The sequence below is a fragment of the Falco rusticolus genome, chromosome 2, assembly GCF_015220075.1.
Source record: "Falco rusticolus isolate bFalRus1 chromosome 2, bFalRus1.pri, whole genome shotgun sequence".
Taxonomy (NCBI): domain Eukaryota; kingdom Metazoa; phylum Chordata; class Aves; order Falconiformes; family Falconidae; genus Falco; species Falco rusticolus.
In genome coordinates this window covers 33,627,126-33,653,724 of record NC_051188.1, presented here as the reverse complement: position 1 = coordinate 33,653,724, position 26,599 = coordinate 33,627,126, and the positions used below count along the sequence as shown (strand labels likewise).

General features: G+C 35.6%; 1 protein-coding gene across 2 annotated transcripts in view; it reads right to left on the bottom strand.

The window, feature by feature from the left end:
- The window catches only part of VWA8 (von Willebrand factor A domain containing 8), a 185,946-nt gene that overhangs the window by 138,698 nt on the left and 20,649 nt on the right, over positions 1–26,599 (bottom strand). For both annotated transcript variants that reach the window (XM_037377396.1, XM_037377397.1), the window contains 7 exons: positions 25,297–25,407; positions 13,498–13,665; positions 11,358–11,522; positions 10,891–10,940; positions 10,451–10,559; positions 7,457–7,561; positions 1,131–1,262 (listed from right to left, as the gene is read on the bottom strand). In XM_037377396.1, coding sequence (XP_037233293.1) covers positions 1,131–1,262; positions 7,457–7,561; positions 10,451–10,559; positions 10,891–10,940; positions 11,358–11,522; positions 13,498–13,665; positions 25,297–25,407 — 840 coding nt within the window. The remainder of the gene's footprint in view (positions 1–1,130; positions 1,263–7,456; positions 7,562–10,450; positions 10,560–10,890; positions 10,941–11,357; positions 11,523–13,497; positions 13,666–25,296; positions 25,408–26,599) is intronic.

Below are 26,599 nucleotides of genomic sequence, written 5' to 3'. Positions count from 1 at the left end.
TATGATTTCGAATAGACAACCTCCTTTACACCTCCTTCACCCACTCTTCATGAAAAGAAAACCCACAAAAACCACCAAAATGTGAACCAATTCAATTACAGCACTGGGGTCTTTAAGGAACTTGAGGCTGTTCATGCTAGAGACAAAATATAAAACCCACAATACTTCTTGCTCATCAGAGAAACACAGAAGAGAAAGAGCAATTTGTATTGTGAAAATCTGAAGGAACTACTTTGACCAGAACTTTGGAGAATTTTAGCTGTTCTCCATTTTAAGGCAACTGCTCTATTTCCACTTCCCGTTCTAGTCTGGAAACTGTTTCACCTGCAAACTCCTTATGACCTCCTGTTCCCAAAGAGACATTCTGCAGACCTATTTCCAGAAGTTATCACCCACATGTCAAACAAAAGCAAAAATCTTTCCCTCAGAAAACTGCTGCATCGGGCCCTACAAACTCACCTTTTCCTGACAAATTCCCATTTGCTGCTGTTCCCCTTTTCACTTCATCATGATACAAACTCTGAGGATATTCCTCACCAATGTGAATATGATCTCTTTATGACTCCCACTAATTCACCTTCTTCACAGACTCTCTAGACCTCTCCAAATTCAACATCAACTTCACATTCTCAGATCAGCATCTGTTTCCTGAATAAGACCTTATTTCACTAGCAGGTCAAACTTCATTGGAAGAAACTCAAACTAATCATAGTTGATGTGATTACTTTTGCTCCATTTTCACAACATCCTGTATCAGAACATTACCAAGCACTCATCAGATTTTATTTGGAGTGTAGACAGACTATTGTTTTTATTACAAGAAAAAGGGAAAGCAGCATCACAAGCATCCCAAGTACTCTGTTATTCTAAACCAGCATTTCTTTTAATAGAAGAAACTTAAAATGAATCACATGTAGGAAAGTATGAGTTTATCTAGAAATAAAATCCTGCGTATCCACAATCCAATATTCCAGTATCTAAATGCTTTTCTAACAAATATCATGTGTTACTCTACCAAAAATATTCAGTGCAAAAGAGTTTTAGCATCAAATGTCAAATTCTTGATAAGATGAAAACAAGTTAATGATATCTAAAAACATACACAGTTTGATGGATATATAAATTCATACCTGGAATGTCACTTCTTTTTCACCAATCTGGACAGTTACATCAGCCTTGAAGGGTTTGGTTCCATGTACATTTTCTACTTTTGTAATCCTTCTGGGAAGCAAGTGACTTTCTGAATCTTGAAGCTCAAAACGCTGTAGAATTAGGGGGTGGAGAAAATTAATTATTAAATACAGCTTTCTGGTTTTTAAAACTGTTCCTTCTGAAAACAAGGCCAGAAGTATATTCAAGATTAATTGCTTGTGAAGTCCTAAATCCATTTACTTCAACTTTTACTTCACATACTGGTGTTCGCATTCTTGATGGCCCATAAATTTTACATATAAAACCAAAGCAAAAAGATTGTATATCATCTACTTATTGACTCTAGTGACAGATGTAAAGTGAAAATGTCATATGGTGACTTTGCCAAGTCTTAGCCTGACAGACCAAAATAATAAGAGAAACAGATGATAGCCTTTAGCGTGGGTAATAATAGATCACCTATCTCTGCAGGTCATTACAACCAATTGCAGATTTGAACATCTGGCTACCAATAAAAATAACCACCAAATATTATGTTTACTTAGCTCCACAGCCTTATCATAAAATGAAAATTGAGGACAACTTGTACAAATTAAGCCTTCAGCATGTTCTGGGTATATGAAGGACAAAACCCGTGAGATTTGTCTTCCCAATCTTTTGAGCATTATACTCTACATTTTATGCTGTATATAGAAAGCATGAAAACCATTTTAAAAGTCCTGTTAAAAGTCTATTTTGCTGGAGAAGAGGAAGTCATATCAAGGGGGTTTGTGCACAAAAAATCCACTAACTGAAACTACTGAACTCATGGAGCGATTTTATTCAACAGAGTGAAACCTGAGTAAACAAGAGAAAAAGGAGTATTATCCAACTCAGAATTCTTAGAAAAAAATAATTTTTAAACAGAAGTCATTAATGTAAAATTATTCTTAAAAAGCACATCATTTTATTACTATTAGGATTCACAGCACTGCCTGTTAAGTCGAAAGAAAACTGACATGCATTCGTACAAACACTTTAGCTCTGTTTTGCAAATTCCCATTCTGGAAAAAGAGCCTACAAAAATGTCATGTTCAAACATGAATTTAAGATAAATGGGCTTTAGTAAAGGGCTGCACCAAATTGTGTTTTTATTGTAACAGCTGAGTCTACTTCAGATACCATTAAATCTGAACAACAACAGAGGACAGGAATGCCTACTGAGTAGTATCTCAAACTATGATTCTAAGAAATTCTCCAACTATGATTCTGTGAAATGAACTACAGATGTTCTCACTCTTATGGCCATTAGTAAATTATAATATTCTTACTAAGTTAATGGCATTTTGGATAGGGCCAAAGCTGCTCATACACAAAACTGCAAACTGCCTGTACACTAAAATGCCTTAATCAGATACCAACAAAAGAGTGAGCAAGCAAGATTATCTGCACCAGCAGCCTCTATATCAAACAAGGAAGATATGGAGACAGCAGCAGCAGACCTTATTCATCCAAAGGTCTCAGGAATCTAAAAATTCTAGTGTGTTTTTTGGGGTTGTTTTTTTTTGTTAGGTTAGGCTTTGTTTTGGTTTTGTTTTCTTAAAATATTGTTTAGAGTTTTACAGCTAGCCTTTCAGACTGTAAATTAGGACAGTGGAAGAGCACTGTCTATCTCTGTAGAGGTTGTTACTGAATTCATACAGCTTTCATTCACCTAACAGAATTTGTACAATTTGAATTCACCACATGTAAGCATGGAGCTGCTGCTGAACTGGATAATGTAGTAGTTAAACAAGTTACCACGCTATACCTGGACAGGAGCAGCAAACAAAACTTTCTGCAGCTTTCAGAGTAAGACAGATCTCTTTTGATGCAGTTCTTCATTTAGAATTAGGATAGCTAGATATGGAATCAGTGGCATGTAATGGATGTACAATACATTAAACATACTGCTGCCTGAGCCAGAAGCAACTTCCCCTATACAAAGTCCAAGTTGATAGCCGCAAAGGAAAAAATATTTGTGGCTTGGAAGGACAACTCTTGAGCACATTCAGTATCAGAAAGTCTGGGAGATACTTGGAGAGCCAGAAGTGGGCAGCCTCATTGTCTCAGACTCAAAAGGAAAGAAAAAGACCAGCTGCCAAAAACAAGGGAAGTGGTTTGGCAGTCCATAATCATCAGGCCATATTCTGCATGCCTACAAACATGTGAGAAAAGGCAAACTGTAAGAATTAGAAAAAAAGACGAAGAGGAATTCTGAGCACTTAGAAGTATCTAATGATCAGTAATGTCTCAGCATGGAAACTGCAAAGAATATGTTGGTGATCCAGCTGGACAAAAGAATAGAGCGCTTAAACGAGATGGATTTGCAGGTAACTGCTATGCTGAACCACAAGACAGCAAAGCTATCCAAAAGAAGCATCCATAGGCAACTGATCTTTCCTGAAGATTCTCTGCATGGGAAGGAAAGAGATTTTTTCAAGGAACAAGAGGACTGAACTGTTTCACAAGAAGCAAAATATGAACTGCTACTGCAAGATGCAGTGGATAGACAGATGAAGTCAAGACAGATTCCACTACAACCGTATGTATTGGCACTAAAGAGCATTCCTTTATGCAAAACCCCAAAGATTATAAATTACTTTGGGGGGAGTAAGAGAGAAACAAATCCTTCCTTCCAAAATCTGCAACAGAAATATCTTAGAAGTGAACAGAATTGCCTAGACAAGAAAAAAAGATTCCAGTTTTCTGAACTATTTGTCCACTTTCTATGAGGGAGTGCCTATGTAGTCTGAAGATTCCCTACTGCAAGGCAGGGTAAGTTTTCAAGGAGGACGTCAGGTAAGATTAAAGTGGGTGTTCAAAAGTGAGGCAAAGGGAACAAACAAGTTTTTATCTGATATAAGATCAAGACAGTAAACAAAGAATTAACCAAGACATGAAAAAAATTAAGAAGTTCTAGAACAGTATGATAGCAGGCTAAAAGGGACTTGCTCATTTATTAAGATGAATCTGATCTACATGTTGCTTTTAAAACCTGATAGGAAGATTCTCTTGATTAGAAGATTAAAAAGAACCAAAACAGTGCATGCTTCTGACACTGGGGAAAAAAGGCACACAAAACGCTCATGAGAATTGAAAAAGCAAACCCAACATCTCTGATGAATCTTAAGTAATATATTAAAAGCTTACAGAACAATGAAGAAATAAGTATAGAACAGTTGGGGTCTCTTGTGAGCCACGAAACACAGCCTAAATGAAGATGATGATGTTTATAAATGCCTATATATAGTAGCATACAGGAAAAACTTCAATACTCTAGGAAACATCATAGGTGCTTAAGCTTGTTTTGAAATGTTTAACTGGAGGCTGTTTTCCTTGAAAGCAGTGATTTCTCTATATCTTAATCTTGTAAAGAAAAAGTTTAAATAAATTTTTTACTTAATTTTTGTAATCACATTTCAAATGTTTAACTGTCAAAATAATTTGTCATGCCAAAATTTCATGCAAGCACAGAATAATTTTAAAGGCCAGAATTCAAACCAAGTCATATTTTTCTTTGCAAGATCTTCTAAATTAAGATCTTTGTACACAAAGGCACATAATTCTCAAGTTTATTTTAGTACTTCTGTCTGTTGCAAGCTAATGAACTAATGAATGCTGCAAATTTTACCACTTGTACAAATGTTCTGTATCATAAACACCTTTCAAGATCACTGCTAATGCTGGATTAGTGTGCAATCCATAAACACTTTTTTTGATGCTAACTAGTTTCAAACAAGGCCCCACATTTCAAAGCATCTTTACACATCCAAGACTAACACCATAACAAACTACTTTCTCTCACAGGGAAGGTATAAGTCAATATTTCACATGAATTCATTACTGACGACAAGTATTACAAGGAATACACCTAGGTCTTGGCAGAGTTTCAATGAGCAAGGAAAAGATTTATACAACTTGAAGATAACGTTCGGGAAGACAGTGCTTTAAGAATATCATCTCTTCAAGAAATACGCACAGGACCTGAGAGCAGCCAAAACTGGCTGTTTAGCCTAACCGCTGGCTACCTCACTTCTCAGCTCTGACAGCTGACTGGACTGGAAGACATCCTGAAATTAAGATACTATCATCTAGATATCAGCTAGATTACTACTTCCCCCAAATCTGTCTCCAAGTCTAATGCCTAAACCTTGAATTTTATTATATGAAATTTGTTTTTATTTTCTTTAAATGTTAGCTCCTGTTAAGAAGTGATTCAATTCATGCAAGTTAACCCATCAATTGCAATATACTTCCAAGTACTTCTCTTTTCAAGTCTGGATACCTCCCAGTGAAGACTAGTATTTCCTAACTACATTCTGTTACAGAGGCAAGTATTCAGTGGCAAATATTAGCTGGACACTCTTTAGAAATCTGCAGTAAGACAGAGTAAGAAATCGCCTAGCTTCTGCCAGATTCCTATTCCTCACATTTCTTATGGAATGGAAAAAAAAATTCTTATCCATATTTAATACAGTTCTGGCACTGCTATTACTGAAATATCATTATAAACAAAAGTTCCTCAGTACAACTAGTTATTTTCTGTATTTCTTAAGGTTCATTGCTTAACAGGATTTTTTGTGTGCAAACAGAATAAAATTCCAGATAAGATTATATGTACTTGTTGACATAATAGGACAAGTTCATTTAAGTAGTGATGAGGAAGAGTACAAGAAAGCAAAAGAAAGAAAATAAAAAATAAAAAAAAGAAAAATGTAAATGATAAAGTGATAAGGAGCTCTTTGTAAGTAGAGGATCATTGAGAAAGAAGATTTTTTTCTTCTTTCTATCAACCTGGCCTACGCAGGAAGCAAAAGCATACACAACACATAAAATTAAATAAAAGAAATGGAAAATGGAGTAAGCTGATGGTACTGAACAAAGACATTCACCATCCAATAGGGCAAACAAATTGACCTGAAGGATTTAAGATAAAGGCATATTAAGAACAGAATTCACTGTTACTACTCTCTCAACAGACAGAAGTCTATTTTCACCCAGACCATGGTTCTTACAGGCAACTTCAATCACCCTGACATGTGGTGGAAGGGCAACACAGCATGATCCAATCAATCTAGATTTCTGAGGCTGCCTGGAATAATGTCTCAACACAGGCACTGTATTGGCTAGGCAGGGGTGATGCATAGACGGTTCCTGCTATTCACAAACAAGAAGCAATTGGTTGTGGATGTGGCAATCAATAGCAGCCTTGGCTGTAGCAACCATGAAATAATGGAGTTCAAAATCCTGAGGGGGAGTGATGAAGGCAAATAACAGACTACAGATCCTGGGTCTTAGGTCAGATTGGCTTATTTAAAGAAGTGGCAGATAGGACCCCACAGGAGGCAGATTTGAAGGTTCATGAAAGCTAGCAGGTCATTCAGGACAACCTCCTTTAAATGCAAAGACTGTCCAGCTCAAAACTCAGCAAGACAAGTAGGAGACCAGCCTTTTCAAACAGGGAAATCAGGACTGAGTTCCCATGAAAAAAGGCAGTATATGGAAGGTGTCAGCAATGGTGGTCTACAAACACTTCCCTGACATGTATGCTAGGTTTCAGGAAAAACTAAAAATCACTAGCTACAAATATAGTTACTTCTAAGTATGCATGTACAAATAACTTCTAATGTTCAGGTCTGAAAGAGCTGGGTAAGATGCTCTAAGCTGTGAATGCTGATTTTCAAAAATATACATAATTCCTACGACACACTCAAAAATGAAAGCAAGGCAACACTGTGCTAAAGTTTTACACAAATAAATGGAGTAAGCAGCATAATTATAGGTTTTGTAAGCTATTATTAAACATGCACAAAACAAAACAGATCTGACCAATAAGCAACAGAAGGCTAACACAGACCAAAACCAGAGATTAATATAACCTATAACCATGCTATATTGAATGTGTTTTGTGCATGATGATTCTATTGTTATTTTAGTATCCCCTCTTAAAGTCAGACGCCAGAGGCATTTCTTAAGCATTTGACTACCTTAACCATGTAAGTAGCTACTTTCAATTTAATTAACCACTTAAAATGAATGTTTTTCTGTAGTCTTGAATTGAGGTCTAAATATTCTAGAGGACATAGAGGTTTCACCTTTCAGTATAACTAAATGTACTAGCTTATGAAGGTTGGTTTTGTTTTTAGAAAATGGTTTAACATCAGTAATAACGTAGTCATTTAGTTTACTTTTTTTTTTTTTTTTAATAGAAGTACTGAAGTAACATTAGTGAGAACTACTGTCATAATCCATCACTCCCTGGAATTATATGTGCAATACTTACTTTTAATGCATCTTTGACTGCAGTCCTGCCTTCCTTTCCAAGGAAAACATTATAGGGGTAAAGCCGGTCAATAACATGCTGGACTGACATCATAGGAAAGGAATCCTAATCAGAATGAAAAAATACAAATGAAAAAAAAATGATTGGTTCATTCTATCCTCACCCATTAACTTGAAAATACTATATAGCGCTGAACTTAAAATAAAACTGTAAGGGTGATATACAAAGGACCACTATATGCAGTATTTGGTCAAATGTCAAAACAGGCATTTCTCAGGTGCTGTAATATAGATGTCTGAAGTAGATTAGAAGAATTATGACCTAAAAATTACTTTCTTTCCTGTGCATAAATGGAAGCTGCAGTAACTGGCTCAGATACCTAAAGACATTTAAAATTAGGAGAGAAAAATCGTATCACAGGTAACCAAGTTTCATAGTACTACTAGGAAAGAATCAATAGGACAAGAAATCTATACTAGAATAATGATCTACTCATTCACAACAATTGCTAGTATTTAATTCTGATTCTATTACATCATATTGTACTTCACAACATATTGTACTTCACAAATCAATTGCTAGAAATTTCTGAACAGTTTGATCAAAACTGTTTTGTTTTGAAATGAGTTACTAAGTATGCCTGCACTTTCTACACAAAATTAAACCAATTTTTTTCACTATCACCTTGTTAGTTTTTAAGTACTCTTTTATCACTTGCTGCCTGAACTAGACAAAGATTCAATTATTTTGCTAGAGTAAGAGAAAGAAATAGAAGCACATTTATGACTCCTCAAGAAACATATGCATAAAGCCTTTTGTGATGGAAAAGTGTTTTGAAACCCCTAAAGTAACACTTGATTCTTTATTTCAAAAAAGACTTGCAAATTTTTAAGGACTACTTCTGTGTAACACCAGAAAAAACAGTCAGTGGACTGGTACTACTTTTTTAAGCCTTCAAAGTAAGTGAAAAATAAACAATATAATTTAAATACAATCAACTGATTTTCAATTATACACTTGGATTTACATAGGCATCCAAATGAAGAGTTGCTTAGAAATGAAACCGAGATGCATACTTTATGAAATGCATAATTCAATTCATACTTTATAATCAGTAATGCTATTTATAATGTTCCATATGAAAAAAAGATCAGTAAAAATAAACCATTTAAGGCACTGTAGTAAATGTACTGCTTAAAGGATCAGAGAGGCCTTTATTCCATTTTAAAAGCCCTCTGTGTATATATAAAGACATAACATATAATATTATCTCAAATTGATATAAATTATAATGGCATGTATGAAATTAACCTCTTCAGAACAGCATCCTATAAAAAAAATTCTCCCTTTCAGCAGGCAGGAGTTTTCAACCTAAGAAATACATTTTGGGACTGTGTGAATCCATGATACAAGCAGCAAAGCTAGTCATTGCAATGCATTCCCTCCACACTTTAAAATGGTTAAATCAACCAAGCTAGAAGTAGAGGATGGCAGTGGCCCAGCATATGAAGGAAAAATGTTGTAGAATCACTGAGAACAGTCACCTTAGAAAATCAAGTGATTAAAACTAATTCTAAAAGAAACAGCTCTTGTCTACTTAAAAAAAGACTGTCATACAATGGTAACACTTCACATTCTCTAATGTAAAATAAAATGCTTCCTTCATTCCATAGTTTAGATAATAGCTTAGGACTCATTTTCTTTCCATTACTCTGAAAGCCATCTGGCATTCATTTAAAAATAATTTTTCACTACAGGGCTCAAAGAATAAAAAGTTACGATTTATTTTAAAATCCAATATGTATTTCTTTCCTAAAGCCCTCCAAATACTGTTTCATTTCCCTGAACTTGAATTTTAATCACTTCTTAACATCTGATGTAGTACCACTAATTCAGAAGAAAAAAAATTGTAAGTATCCAGCACAACTGAGGGGACTGAGCACCACAGTAATACAATTAGTATGTTTTAATGTATATAATCCAATAAAATATGTAGAAGTAATATGCCACTGAGCAGTACCACAGGTAAAATGATTGCACAGGAGACACAACAGATAAGTCTGTAGTCCTTTCTACAGACACCTGCACCTTGCAGAGAGGGTTTCAAAAGCTGTCCTGGTATTTTATCCTCCTGCGATGACCATATCTTCCTGCGTGCAAAAGGGTACCAACGCCTCTCTCTTTTTATACAGATCTCATCTTCCTGACTGCCTTCAGGAAGCTCCTTCTGTTTTCACTTTGACTTTTTGCCATGTAATTATAAAGTCCAAGGGACAAAAGCCTGTCACAGAAAGCAGAAAGACTGCCACAGCCTTAGTCCTGGCCTGCCTGATCTGACACTGTGAACTCAGCAAGTGTACGCTTGTTATATTTCCCTGAGGACTGCAGCTGTCAAAGTATTGCATCTTCAAGTGTGCACAACCTGCATCCTCAGGTAACCTATGTTAAGTCTAGGTTTATTCTAAATCCACCAATCAACCCAAAGACCTATTGTAGGCTTCATCTCATACAACTTAACTGTCTCCTATACCCACGTTTAATACTTGGTTTGGGTTCTTTTAGGTGTCAACAGAGAGTAATAGGTGACTGCATTACAATGTAATCAATCCAATTTACATAATGCACAGCATTAAATCAGAAGCACTTTCAGGTTGTGAGTTTCATTTCTCTCAACTGACTACCTCAGTGTCAACAGGTAAACTATAGATGCCCCTGAAGTACGGTAAGATGATTTTGCAGAATAAAAACCATTACTTTGAGTACTAAGATACCTTTAATCACATCACAAATCTTGTGTCATGACATACTTTGTCCTTAAAGTACTACCCAGAGATATATGACTGAGGCATTTCTCCCTCAAATCATCCTTAGTTTTTTTTCAGGTTTATTTTTCAAATGTTCATGTTATTCTTCTTATAACAACATGAATAATCCGGATCAAATTTGAAAAATTTTAAGCCCATACAGTTTCACAGCATATGTGTATGCACATACCAAAATCTGAACTGCAGCCGATAAGCTGTCTAAAGGAAAATCTGGAAGTCCCAATGTAGAAGATTCTTGAGAGCAGAGAGTTGTAGCAAAAGACAGGAGCTGAGAAATTCTGCATAGGAAAAAGTAATTACAGAGTTTTATACATGCTATCTATATTTAAAATACTAAAGCCTAAAAAGTTAAATGCAGTATAAGATGCTGAAACTATTTCTGAGTGCAAATAAGTAAGGTGTGATTGAATTTCTAAAGCATTAAGGATTCATTATATGAAGGCTGCATATGAAAAGCTGTGTGAGCATACACCCACACACATTAAAAAAACCTTCTTCAGTTCTGGTCTCTATGCGGTGATAGAAGACACAAAAATAGCAAGGAAACCTGATAGGACGTTGTTTTTCTTCATTCATTCCATTTTTATTTTTTTAATTATGAAAAATTACCTCTCCGTGGAAATGTTTGATCCAATTGAATATAAGAGCTGAAGATGGTCCTGAAAATAGAACATAAAATCACAGAGTAAATTAATTTTGGGATCATACTGTGGGTCACAGCTCATGACGTATGAAGCATTTTGTATTTTCCCCTCTAATTTAGACATGAGGATTCTACTTTCATCTTGACACAGAACTAATCTTATTTTTTAAAAAATAAAATAAAAAAGAAGAAAAATTATAAAATCTTTCTTTTAGGGTTATATGTTTTATGGAAGTTATTCTTCTGCTGTAGCATTTCTTGGCAACTCTAAGCCTGCTTTTCAGGAATTTATTAGGCCCCACTATGAAAAATATCCATTTAGACAAACTTATTACTCAAGGATTCTTTTCAGAGGTGAGGCAAGTAAAACATAAACCCAAAATATTAGCTCTACTCAGTACAGGTAATCCAGCTCTTATACTAGGACACTTACCTTGAAGGGCAGATGATAAACATCTCTAGCCTGAAACCGAGAGCGAAGTGGCGGATCCAGAGGGTTACCAGAGTATTTAGGTACTGGCAGGCCCAACGCTATCACTCGAAAATCTTCACTAACCCGAACAATCTTCCATGCATCTAAGTCTGATTTTGTATGATCCTAAATTCATTAAAATAAAGCAACAAGAAGGAAAGAAAAACACAACCACAAAACATTACATCATACGATGACGTGGCTGCAGATTGACTAACAGCCCTGGTCCTTTAACTTCAATGTGGTAATGTTCTTATCTTTCATCCAGAGGGGCTAGAAAGCATTGAACTAGTCTAATCTTCGGAAGGTAAAAGCAAGTTTTTTCCAAAATGTACATAGATAGAATGATTGATCACGTGCAGCTCTCTAGCCTGTAGCAATTTTACTGAAGCCCCCACAGATGGTCAAAGCTGAAAAGGTATCATTACAACATTGTTTTCAGAAAGAACAGAAAATAAACAGACCACAAAATTTAAAAACATTAGAAGTGGGTTAACATGAGCAAGTTTTTCTTCTTCTCTTTTTTTCCTTCTTTTTTCCCCCCACTTGTAACTGTAAAGGAGACTAAAATCTGCATTAAAAAGTTTCATTTACAAATTATGCTTTATTATAAGCAATAATACAGAATTAGACTCTTTCATGGGGACACTAGATACTGTATTTCACTTGTCATGTAGAAGATTCCTTGCATATAAAAAATGCACTTGAGTATTCCCACATCAGTTAAGTCTTCCTTGAAACTATACATGAGTACATTTCCTGCAAACCTAGATGTACAGTAATTATTCACAGACAAGAAAATTAATATTTACTTATATAATAAAATATTCCTCAAACAACAAAACAACAATATTATATTTAGTATTGTATCAAGAGATTTATTTAATTCATATACTATTAGCAGTGTGCCTGAGGCACTCATTTTGAAACATTTTATCATTAGATAAGCGTTAAAAAAGAAAAAAGAAATTAGGAAGATGCTTTGCATAATTGCAACCAAATCCTGTCTACATTTGAATTCTCAATTTCAGTCTTTAAATACAATTACATTTTTAAAGCTTACTTTTAAAATATAATAATAATGCTTCCAATAACAGCATCTACTAATTAAATACCATAAAATTGGTTTTGGAAAAGGCATAGATCAAAAAGATTTTAACCACAGATGAGAGGCATAAGAAATAATGATTTTAGAAGTCCACTACAGTACTTCAGCACAGCTGAAACTTCATACAATCAGGATCAGTGACAGAAGGCTTACTGCACACGTCCGCCCTGTGCCACATGGGTCTGGTTATATACCTTACCACAGTTAGGTATGACAAGACAGAAACGCGAGCAAGAAGGTGTCAGACTGTTAGGAGAGACTGACAGGTATGTGATAGGAAACTACAGTACATGAAAGTAAGATGCGGAGTACTACTGGAAACTGTCTGATGAAATTTATTGAGGTCCCCAAATGCCTGAGAAGTATCCATTCAAATTTAAGCAGTAGGACTCAAAGCCTGAAAACAAAGGAAAATAGCTAAAGCAGCAATGGCAGATGACACTAAAATCCCATTTCGTAGCAAAAGAAAAGTCTTTAACCATTTCCTATAATTTAGATTGGCTGCTCTGTAAATTAAAGGCAAGACAGCACTAATGAGTACAGTGTCGCTCATCTTGACCTCATTTTTTTAGTATTCTAACATCTTAAAAGCTAAGCAACAGGGCTCTTGCAACGCTGAAGCATTATCTGAACTTCATGGGAACAATTTCAATTTAAACCTCTTCTCACAGGTATATTTAGTTATTGTCACATTGTGGCTTTCACATTTTAGAAACATACAGGCTCTGTACAAGGTTAACATGGACTACTGTTTTTCATGTGGACAGACAAGATACAGATGAGAAGTTGTTGTTGCAAGCAGTAGTTTGACTTCTCACTTAGCTTTCACCCTGCCTACTTCATTCTACGTAACACCCCAGAAAAAAACAACCAAGGAAACCTTAGTGAGATTTCCCCCATTTGACTTGTAACTACTCTCCTCTTCATAACAGTATCCAGCACCACCAAGAACAGGAAAAAAAGATGAGGAAAATCCAAACAGCATTTCCATACCTGCAGAAGTTTGTCATAACGCTCTGCAGACATGAGAAAACGACCGTCTTCAAGCTGCATTTCCCTGTTCTCCAGTAAATTGTTTAACACTGGCAGGACATTCCGCTCAGCTTTCTCCAAACCCTCCAGCACAAGGATTCTGCCTTCGGTAGCTGCACGAACTGCACACTTCCAAAAAAACAAAACAAAAAAACCCCATTACATATCTCATTAAATCCTGCTGAAAAATAATTTCCAGGTGCATCCCAAACCAGTATTTATTTCTGTAGGAATCAATAAGATTCACATCAGTAGAGATCAGGAAGAGTGACAGCTGACTGCCGTAACAGTGCTGCACATTCATAAGCTGGACTTCTATCACCTAACTATTATAGGGACTGACAGGTATAAGTTCCAGTATTGCATACCAACAGAATAAAACTTAAAACCTTGGCAGACATTTTAGTGCATAACCAGTATATATTAATATATGTGGCATCCTTTCTTTTTGACCTTGCATAATATTTTGCATTGTCAGGTATTTTAACACCATGTAACAAATCTGGGACAGCTATTTATACTGAAAACATACAATCAAGGTGGTTTTACTTGTTTACATTAAAATATTTAGGAAAAAGTCAGGTATTTCTTCAGATTGCTCTTGTTATGCACCAGTGTAATTCACTCTCAGTATATTGCTTTAGTCCCACTAGAACCTAAGTCTATTGACACCAAACACGAATGAGAAAAACAAAATACTGCTATAAATAATCAGACATTAAAAAAATGTGATAAAATGTAAAAGACTCAGAATTATATTCCCTGAGTGAACATGGCGTTCTACAAAACCAGAATAAAAACATAGCCATTAACTTAATAATCTTTTGAAGCCTTTGGGATAGAAAGTTGTTTCTTTTCTGTATTTCACTTTATTAGTTGTTTATATGTGGCTGTTTATTTAAATGCATAATGTGGAGCCAAATGTAAAACTAAACTCTGGTGCTGGTAATTTTGTGCAACTTTCTTGCAGTCAATGATATTCACTCAGGTAAATAACTACACTTTGTATCTAATATGCACAATTACTGTCCAGTAAAAGACTGAAATTCAGTGCATTCTTGTCTACTTCCAATTTGCAGAAATCTAATCGGATAACAATGGGGCAGGTTTAGGCACAGGCAACATTTAGAGGCACCAATGAGTCTTCCTTTGCATTCCTATTACATTTTAAAAGAATTTTAGACACAAGCACAGTTGCAAAGGGAGAACAAATGAAATCTCTTCCCAGCATATCTCCCATAAACTCTTACATAAGAGCCTGTCATATAATGCTAGATGGAAATCTCTGATGAATAAATACAATGGATACCAAAACTTGGAACACAGAGAAGGAAGGAAAAAGAGAAAGAATAATGAAGAAATACCAGAACACAGAAATAACAAGAAAAAGAAAGGAAGAAGAATGACATACGAAAGCAGATGTTTAAAGGACAAAAGCATAAGCCTAAACTAGAAACAAAGAACACTTCAACACAACAAATTAATTGCTACATGGTACAAAGTGTACAACAGAATCAGAGATCCATCTGAGAATATAAAGCCAACACTAAATGATAAGACTAAGTAATTTAGAACTTTATGTACAGTATAGAAGCATAAATAACTAATGACAAATTACCCATAACTTAAGCTTTTCACATCATCATTAAGATGGAAATAATTCCTGTATTTAATCTGGATTCAAGCAAATATTACTGAAAAAAAGGTACACGCTAATCCTGGTACACAGCTCCACATCAAGTTTCCTTCTCTGAAAGACATTTAATATCTAGCCTCATAATCAGTATCTGAGGAACCTGGAATAATACCATAAACAAGCAATAGTCGTCAGATTATTTCTCTCCCACTGAATCACCAATTCTTTCGAAAAGCAATCAGTATGTGAATTTTATCTTTTTTGTTGTTAATTCAGGACATCATACGCTACTAACAGGCAACATAAAATTCCTCTCTCCTCATCCAATAAAATTTGTACAAAGGACAAATTTTGTACTAACATTCTTCTCCAGGAAGGTCACTGAACAAGTCCAAAATCTGCTCCAACCTGCTTGAATAGAAAACTGGAGTCTCCAGCAGCCAGTCCAATACCTGGCATGAACAAAATGCTATTTTGTCTACATGTAGTTTGGAGATACAGCCAGAATATGCTTTAACAAACAATTTATTTGCCAAGTTGGTTGGATTCTGCATATTATAAGTCTATGAAGACTTTATGACTGAGTTTTACTAGCCAGAGGAAAATACACATTCTGTTCATATGGTTTCAAAATATTTTGAGTATCCATAGTATCTTGTTGACTCATGTTGAGACACGCACACTATAGATGAAGGCTTGCTGAAATAACAGACTTCCAGTATCAACATAAATCTCTCTCCTGAACTTGTACATGAAGGCAATTGCTGTAGGGGTAGACAGCAAATACCAGTAACTATATAACAACCATTCACTTCAAGAAAGAAGATGCTCTCCATTAGCAGTGCAATCTTGATAAGCAGCCTACTGTATCACCAGATTACAGGATCAAAATTTTAAAATGACATAGTTTCCAAAGCTGGGAAACTATCTGAAGTTTTTATTCAAAGTTCTATTGCTCAGTATAATAATATTTCAAAAGGTACACTACAGATGATCTTTGCCTACCTATATGTATCTTTTATAATCAACTTCAGGAATGGCTTAGTGCACAGCCAAGGGTTTTAACTTCTTAATCAAAGACACCCCATAACAACAATACCACCACCACCTGGGTGCTAATTTACTCTGATTGGCTTTCTTCTAAACTGTGCTTCTCCTATATCTTCAAAGCATATCTGAAATACTGGAAACCTTTCTTCAAATTAAAATTAAATAAATGCACAATTAATCTACCTCGAAAGTTCTTGCGTTAAATAGCATACGGTCTGTTCTTAAGACTGAAACAGCCACCTATCTCTGGCTGAACTATGATATTTCTGCATCCTGGTTAGTAATAAGTTTTTGCAATAAGCTAGGCATCCTCTGAATCATAATTTCAGTTTTATCTGTGTATTGATGGACTGGTATGGAAACTAAAATGCATTAAAAAAATCAGAGGAAAGAAAGTAAGTTTGCAATCTGTCACTGAAAATATTTTTTTCAAAATGTTTCCAAGAAACAAATCTTCATAATTCCATAATGAAAACCCAGAAATAGCTGCACTGACTCCCTCTCTCACTAGCCTCGTTTGTTCTAAACATTTAACATAAAACACAATTTGACAGAGAGCACTTATATTGTGCAAACTTGATGATAAACCTGAGATTAGAAGTATTAATTTCTGTTAAAAAGCACAGAGGAATTTGTTAAACGTTTACTTACAGTAAATCTGAAACTACAGCGAGAGACTACTTTGCTCATCAGAGGACAGACACTGCTGTCTCCCACCCATGCTCCTAGGGCTCTGGAAGGATGATAACCTGCATACCTGCTCCAGGGAATACCTGCAGCTACCACAGGGCAGAAGCAGAAGCCCTTCAAACAGTGCTGCCCTCATAGTAATGGATTTATGCAATAAATACGTAACACAGAGTGCTTACCCTGGTTTCAGATTGCACCTACAAAAATGTATTTTTATCTTTAAAGGCAAAAAACACCTTAGGAACAATACAACCCTAAGCAGACTTTCATTGTCTTTCCTGTAGCTAAGCCACGGTGAGGTCCTCCACTTACGCAGTGCAAAATATGACAAATGCAAGAAGCTGTAAACCCCATTTTTGACACAAATCACAGTATATAAGCATATGGATGAAGCTACACAGTGTCAGAAAGAGAAGACAGGAAAAAAGCTGACCGCAATGTACATACTGAAATGCACGAACACCAGAGAAAGGAGGATGTTTTTATAAAGCTAACCAAAATAGTTTGTAAGGGCACAAGAAATTTGAACAGTGGAGTTTAAAATACCAGAACTGAAATGGTAGGTCCTTCAGAAAAATGTTTATCATAAACCAGAAAACTCTGGTTGCCCTGAAATCCATGAGGAAGGTTCTGAGGAACTCTCAAGAGCTTTTATTTTCAAACTTGAGCATCATTCTGAATACGATGTACAGGCTATGCTTCAGAACTGCATTACAAATATGCTTCTAGGAATTGCTCAACAGTAACCTGTAATTGTCTCTTTTTCAGAAGCTACCTCAAGATAAGTTTGGGGTTTTTTCAGAAGATGACTTGCCCCTGCTCTGAAAACTGGATCCCTTTAATGGCATCTTAAGCACAGCAACCATAACTACAATGTGGAAAAACAACAGTACAAGTAGCTCAGTGAACACGAGAACTAATGAGGTAAGGTTTCCCTACATCTGCAGCCTACGTTTCAGATGTCCCTTTCAACGCAGTATCTTGTTCCCTCCACCTGCACAATATCCCACACAAATTCACCCACCCAAGTCTTTCCATTCACTCCTGTATCTCATAAACATTCCCACAATGTAATGGCCAGATGTCTCTTACAGTGAAAAGAGATCCTTAACAACCATCTGGTAAAGACAACACAAAACTTTGGCTGGTTTTGAGCTAACACAATGCTGACTGGCTGCAGCAGGCTAACTTGGAACTATTAAATCCATCGTGCAGCCTGTCTTCCAGGGATGGGAGGTGGACATTACTTTGAGTCCCTGTAACCTACCAAGCTACCAAATATTACAAAACTCAGAGGAAATTGATATCTTCTAAATTTCTTTCCATGGGTCAATTACAATTAATCAAATATTTTAAATTTAAATCATTAAAACTAACTAAGAAGTAAAAGATACCAGTAAAAGAAATCACAGAGATACAGAAGGGAATATGCTGTGAGCTTTCACTCCTCATTTTACGAGGGAAGGAAGAGGGCATTGACCAAGACTTGTAATTTACTGTAAGTGTCTCAGGTCATTCCTTTAAGAAGATGCAATAGAACTAATAAGATCATCACTTTTTAAATAATAGTTTTATGGAAAAAGTGAATCATCTAGAAATTTAGAGACAGTCCAAAGATTGATGTACAAACAGATGTTCAGGGCAGTAAAGCATATAAGGCTGTCTCCTATTGGGGAATCTACTTTGCCAGATTTTAAAAATATCTGTAAGCAGCACGTCTAATGGTATGCCACTACCAAAGAATATCTTTCAATACATTTGTTCAGTTTTAAGGCTTCTTAATTCCTTATTATTTTGTTTTCCCTCGCGAGTTGAGCAAACAAGAAAGCTGTTGAGCAATGCTGAAATGGATGGCTATTTAATGGACTGACATGATAACACACTTCCTCTAAAATAAATAAAGTCAAAATTTAAGTAGTAAAATAAAGGGCTATTAAAAGCCATGTTCAACCAGTTTCAAAGCAACGTCAACTTTTTATGAAAACTTACTATTAATTTATTCCTTAAATATTTGTAAAGTCTTGTGTTGTTTAAAATAACATGTATTAATAAAAAAGTTCCGAACTTATAACGTCATTCAAAGAAGAGATTACAAACAGATTTACTATTCATCTGTTTACTCTATTTTTTGTTACAAAATTTTTCACTTTGTAGGTGATGATAAAGTGTAGTTTTGCATTTTACAATTTGGGCCACATATATACTGAGTTGCATATATTTTAAATATGATGCTCAGGTTTTATTAAAAGCAATGTAATTGTAACTACTGTGGTTAGTCAAATTGAAAAAGTATCTTAAGAACTAAATAGTTCAACCTTTCTCTCCCTCAGTAACGGGAGGGGTGGGGGCTACATCTTCACTATTCAGCTTACCTCCCTGCTGAGTTAATCAAGTGTTTTCTGGGTGAATTTTACAGCTAATTTTCCCCCATGAGGTTAGGAAAATTACAGGGCAGGTTGCATTTACTGCCGTTACTTACTACTTTTTTATTTGAAAAAAACAAAAAAACAAAAAAAGACAGAGAAATTCCAGTATACGACAGCACCGTCAGCCAGGCTAGTTAGTATACAAGGAGAGATTCCAGCTGTCCACATTCCAGTGAGGAAGAATAGCCTGAAACGATGATCACCTAATTCATGATGCAACACCATGGCACAGAATGAAAAGCAACTAAAAAAGAAACAACCTGAATTTATTGGAGATTCAAATCAGAAAACTGGGCGAGAAAAGTTTACCCCAGGAAGCGAATAGGCATACGATAAGATCATAAATATGTTAATATGACAAGAACAAGAAGTCTTTCATGTCACAGTCATTGATTTTAGCTTCCTCAGTCATTGATTTCAGGTTCCTCCAAACAATTTTTTCCCCTTTTTTTAAACTACCATTGTCAAATGAGCTGTCTATCACCCCTTTCCCCAACAAGACAGTCAGGTGTTTTTGAAACAGTGTGTGCAAACTGTATTTACAAGAGAATTATGTCCCCCACTTAGGCAGGGCCCGGCCATTTTAGCTGCTTCACACCAAGTATATTAGTAATCAGATCCACGGAAGTTTGCATCTTGGGCAGATAGCAGGCCCAGGAGCACACAGTCTGAGCTTCTGAACATATTTACCACTGCAAATATCTGCCAACAAAGAAGCCTAAGGGTTTTTCTCTTCATTCTATACAACTCTTGTCTTCTGGACAAGAATTAGTGAGATGGGTTATTTAGATTTTTCTTCCTGATGAGTAGCAGAATAAAAAGGAAATTAACCACCTGACAGATATCTAAAAATTATAAAGGTACTTATCATCCGTAAAACACTACTATTCAGAGCACCATCCATCAAGTCTACGCTGCCAATGAACGTTGTGACCCCACATACTACACAGTATTGCCCCTTCCTGCATTGTAGGAAATACCAGCTGAAAAGAAAATGGAAATATATATATATAAACAGACACAAACTTAAGAAAAAAGAACCCCACACCTTTGATTTTAATCTGTAAGGAATTATAAATACACAGTCCAACTATTCCTCACATTACATCACAGACATTCACCTATTTGCCCTCTACATCAAAACAAGATACCAGAGTCTGAACTGCTGACCTAAAAAATCCAGCTATATGCTGACACTTTTAGAAACATACAAGAAGTATTGCAAATGATTAAAACAAAATCACTTTTACTAGTTAAAAGTCTACTATATAGGGGTCCATATCATGCATTTTCTTTTCAGATAGGAGACATACTATGTCAACGTCAATAAAGATTAACTTGATCCAAATACTGTTAGTTTCTACCCAATATTTTCCTCTTTCTGTGCAATGTTGGACACAACAAGAAAATGGTAATAACAATCTGACTTCTGCAGCACTGCATTGCTTGCCTCTTCTTTTTACAGACTTTACTATCTAGCTCCCTGTACTAGATAGACAGATATCACAGTGACAGTCAACTACGTTACAGGTTCTGACAATGCCTTTGCTGTGGCTAACTTACCAACTCATCAAAAATCCACTGTCACCTTAAGACAGTATGTTAATAAGTCAAAGAATTACACAATTTGCACTCACTGGTTCATCTCTTTAAAAGCTGAATTATTCTTACCCATCTCTTTGCTAGGGTATAGGAAGAATTCTTTTTATAAGTATACACAAACATATAAACGTGTATACACACACACACACTCTATAATTCATTCAATTAATCTCATGTCTTGTTTTATAATTCTCTTTTTTTGATTAAAAGAAACCAAACTCAAGTCAGTGTAGTGCTACTCCAGGGGATTTCATGTCATGTTCATTTTACAGACAGGATAGTTTAAGCTGTCATATCTGTCACTGTGAGTGTTTAATTGATTACTACATGAAGTCTTTCAAGCCATGGTAGAAGACAATTTTTCTGATATCTTGACAATCCATTTTACATTTTATCATTTTATGACTTATGGTGCTGATGCAGTTAAGGAGGCAAAAGTATTCTATTAAAATGAGTATGTTCATATTAGTTCAAAACACACCAAAACTGAGCCTAATTCTGTATACACAGAATGACAGTGATACAAATATTTATCCACTCAGTGGATACAGCTTAATCAGCAAATTTTCAAATTGTGTTTGTAATTTTTCAGCACAAAAACCATACAACATTTTTATATTTATTCCAACCTCAGGTAGTTTGATCATCGGGCACAGAAAAGCCTGTACACTTAATAAAGTGCTCTGCGTTTGGGAAGCTTCTTTTATTTAATGCAAAAGCTGGAAGATGCAGGGTAAACAAAACCAGGCGTTCCAGGCAACATGGTTTGTGGCACAGTCTGGGAGAAATACACCACTCAAGCACTAACAAAACGGCTTAGCTGCTCTCCCAGTTGCATCCACTACTTTAAAATAGCATAGGATTTCCTTAGATGGAGTAATTCGTAATGTAGGAGGTTGTAGTAATAAGAGTTTAAGCCAGAGGTGTGCCTTTTAGAGCTGTACACACATAATAAATAACAAATCTGCATCAAAAATGGGGGGCGGGGGGGCAGGGGGCGGGGGGGAAAGGACATACAAATATAAAATCAAATTCCTTAATGTTTTGAAAATACAATAGGCTGCTATTAGAATCTCCATACTGGTTCAATCAAGTTGGTGTCTCAACCACACAGTTACAGAAACAGTAAACCACTCTGCAAGACAAGCTCTTCTATCAATAAAAGCAAAATCGGAAGCTGCCACTTAAATATTTAAGTAATATAATTTTAACTAATTATTTGATACACAACATAATTAACCCCTGCAAGAAATTACAAAACTAAAACCAAGAGGTTACTTAATTATTTCACTAACAGCAAGAATGACATTTCTAAGGCTTTTAACAGTGAATTAAGTGAATTAACAGCTGAAACCCAAAATTAATGGCCCATGGTAAAGACAAGAAAACAGAATTTTCTGCTGTCAGTACTTGAATGAAAACAAATTCATTCACCATTACCCCATAATAAGTCCTTTATTTTACACAATTTTAATTGGGAATGAATTTGATAATTCAATGTTTAGCTTTATTTTGATGGCACTTATTTCTGAAGTAAATAAACAACTTTTTTTTTCCCACCCTTCATGAAGATATCTAACTTTCAAATGGGAGAAAATTTGGAATTAGATTCACTCTAGTACTAAGAAATGCTAATATGCGAGAATATTTGATACACTGGCCCCTCAATATACATTTCAATACAGAATTTCAATCACTGCCTCCAAATCACCATCTTCCAAATCTGTCTTAAATGACGAACTGCAATCATATTCAGTAACTTCATGTTAAAATATATCAGACATACTGAAAGCCCTGAGAAATCAATTTACAGTATTTAATCTGTCACTATTAAATGTAGAGCTATAAACAACCATATCATCTTAACAATCCCTCACAGACTACTTTGCAAACCTTTGTGGGCCTGCAAACCTGATGATTCACTATATTGCCGTTATTTCTGATAACAAGATGCCAGCTTTCATTACAGTGTATTACTATTCAAAGTGTAGGATAACTGCATTACTAGATTATGACTTGCATGCAAAGAGCCTCATCTGTCTTAAACAACAGCTAAGTTTTATTTGACCCACAGAATACAGTGGATGTTCTGGACACCAGACTTCCAAGCTTTGCTGTGTTCTCTTGGGTGCAATGAAGAGCAAGCCTGAGATTCCACAGGAAGGGAAATGGTACGTAAATCTCAAATGCACAGCCTGTATTCTTTAGTCCCTCATATGAGTTCACTTTGTCTTTAGCTCACCTATGGCAATGAGAGCAATCCAAGCTCTTTTGGGAGTAGTTTAAGGCTACCTACTGATAGCCTTCTCTGCCTTGAAACAGTTCATGCTCCGGGGTTTAAAGAGTAGTAGTGTCTGGCTTCCGTAAAGTTTTGAACTGGCAGAGCCATCAGCAAACCTCGAAATCATTAAATGGACTAATTAAAATTTACACCCAAGCGTAACCTGTAAAATTTTATTCCCTTTTATTATTGAGCTATAATTAGTTCTGTAATGTTTCTAAACGTAAGTATGTACCATACTTTATGTCTCTTTAACTAAAATGTAGGGTTAGAAAACTTCAGCTGGAACATCACTATCTAGGAGATTCATCTTTCACGTTTCCAGTATTTTAAAAGTGCTCATCTAAATATTTATGATTTATTTTCTTATTTTCTATTCAGAGCTTAATCATACGTTGGTTACATTGGTTACATATATGATGACTAACACATGAGCTGAGGGAAGACATCATGATTTCAACTGATTTTAGTGCTTTGGTATCTTGTTAAAGGAAAGACTTGGTCCAAAGTACCACTGTGGTGGATTCTGATAAAAATCTTTTAACTGAACATTTCCAACACATTGAGGAAGAAAGGTAATCTTAGACCTTTACATTAGAAAGCTAATCTTCCTAGAGTGTTCTTACTGTAGCTTCTACAAAGTGAAGCAAGCTGCCTCATACTTACACTGGGATCAAAACTTTCAGACAAATACAGCGTTAACAGCCCATCCCACATCTTGGTGAGCTTCTTGCAGTCCCTGATACAGCAGCTCTTTCAAATGCTAGTTATCTGATGTTTTTACACCAAGGGTAAATTATCTTGACTACCCTGTAGCAAGTGTGAGGATTAAGACTGTCCATAACAGCAGGCAGCCATGGCGCTAACACAAGTTAATGAGTTAACCCCACAGCCTACACAAATGCTCTTATCCTCTGGTAAATGAAACACTGTTTACAGCCCTATTACACAGTACAGCACTTTAAATCATCTCATGTTGTGCAACCCTCATGTCATTATTTGAAGACTTAGAAGTAACAAAAAAAATTTACTTAGATTAGCTTTTATCCTTCATTCTGATGATCTTCCATTGCTCAAAGTAATTTATCGGGGTTTCAAGAAAAATCTATGTTTAGGTTTCGTTAAATTTTGGAGTCTGATAAAAAAGAGAATTGGAAATTAAAGAGGAAAAAAAAAGGAAAGAAAAAAAAAAGGAAAAGGTTTCATTAAAACAGGGAATAAAGCTTTCATTCTTTTCTTCCTCTTCTGTTCCCATCTCCCTTTCCACCTACAAATCACTTGTATGATGGTGGTATGATTAATCTGCATAGCATCGCCACCTGAAAACTGTTCAAGAAACCCCATTTAAATTTACACTGTATCAGAGGAACTGACCTCACCCTGATTAATTACAAGCCTAAGTCATATACAAGTTTTAGGCATCTAGGAAAACAGACATTCTAAATGACGTGGTGTATTTTACCTGCATCATCAAAAGGGAGATGTGCCATTGATAACTTAGAGAAAACTTACCTAATCTAAGTCACACTATGGTTGTACTAAATCAGCTAATGGGCATGGGCAACACTGATGGCCGCTGTGTTCAAATCATTATTTCACTCCAGACCAGCAGTCAACTTTCAAATCAAATCTCCCAATTGCCTCCATTTACCACGCTTGGGTTTCACAACACAAAACAGTCTTACAATACATGAACTAGACTCTTTTTCAATGAAACCAGATCAGAAGATTCATTTCAGAAATAAATCTAATGTGCTACAAGTGTTAGGGAAGAGACACACTAAGAGAACTGCATGTCTAACTTGTGCAGAATGGATCTCACTTGTTACAGGAGCATATCAAAAATGGTCTGCCTCAATAAACCCTGTAGTACTCTTAAAAGATCTTGGATTAGGATAAAGATAACATTTTTTGTAATAATAAAATCAACAGTGTTTTATATGAGACTTTCTAACTGCATCATTAACGTGTCAGTCAGTACTGTACTGACACATACTAATTTTTCACCATATAAACCATTACTTCCTTCAAACTACTTGTAAACAATAATTAGGTGGTGTGTGACTGCAACTTGCCTGATCAAGATAAAAAGCACTGCCATCTCGGATCTCACGTCGCTGTTTGAGGTCAGTTTCTGTGGTGTCCCTCGACAGTGCGATATATTCAACCTCCCGCTTTGTTAGCTCCTGTGGACAACAGTCTAAAGTTATTACAAAAATAACACTATAACCCCAGTAAGTGAACTTTAACAATAGGCCTAGTGGTATAATTGTACAAAAGAGCTTTAGGCAGCAGCACAATGATCAGGAATAACTCTGAACAAAATCTAGTATCTCTTATTTTTAAAATGTTTACAGTGTGTTCTGCCTCAAACAAAATGGTTTGAATTTCTGCTCAATAAACTTTTATTTTCCCCAAACCTGTTCTAAAAACATAATAACCAGCTATATATTCTTTCCATTGAACATCTGTGACATCCTGTAAGTTAATCTTCTGGTTCTAGCATCTAGAACTAGCATCTGCAAATCATGAATAAAAATCAGAAGGTTTCTGTAGAAGATTGAAAAGCTTCAACTCTCACTGTTCAGTAACATTTATACTGTGATGCAGTTGTGATTGTTACCTGTACATGCTTTGCCACTACACTGAACTATATTGTTCTTATCCACTCTCTCTTTAATGTCATGAGATGCAGTCTGTATCTGTAAAACTATATACAGACTATTTAAAAAATGAGAACCCTTAGGTTATTGTTTTGTTTATTTTGATTCAATGTAAGATATATTTAGAATTTTCTATCTTAAAGGAAAAAAAAATCCCCCATGTATTTATACCTGATGTTCATGCTACTTCCATATCTGGGTTATCATGTGTTCTGCTAGGAAACTGATTCATGCTGAAACGCTCTAAGCCCTTACCCCTCAATTGAAGGTAAGACAGAGCTGTTAAATATATCCTAAGAAGCAGCTTCTAATTCTAGTTGATGAAAAAATCAAGCAGATATAAAAACCCATAAGAATTACTTCCTTTCCACTTTTTAAGTGCCTATTGGTTTTACAAAGCCACCAATTCCATTATGCTGCAGGTAGATACAATTGTACTTTCCTATAATTAAAGGAAAAAAAACCCAGGAGGTGGAATATAGGAGAGTTTTCTTCAACAGTTGGCCCTGTGTATGACCACATAGTAGTAGCTTTCAGCAACAGCAGATAAATGTTTTCCAGGCTTATACAGCTTCATCAAAAGGGACCACAGCATGTATCAGCTGAGCAAAGACCAGCTTTCACATGACTGGCATGGCGTCGAAATGGTAAGCTACAGCCTTTCTACCACAGCTCAGGTGCATACAAATGGTGGCATAAAAAAACCCACACGTTC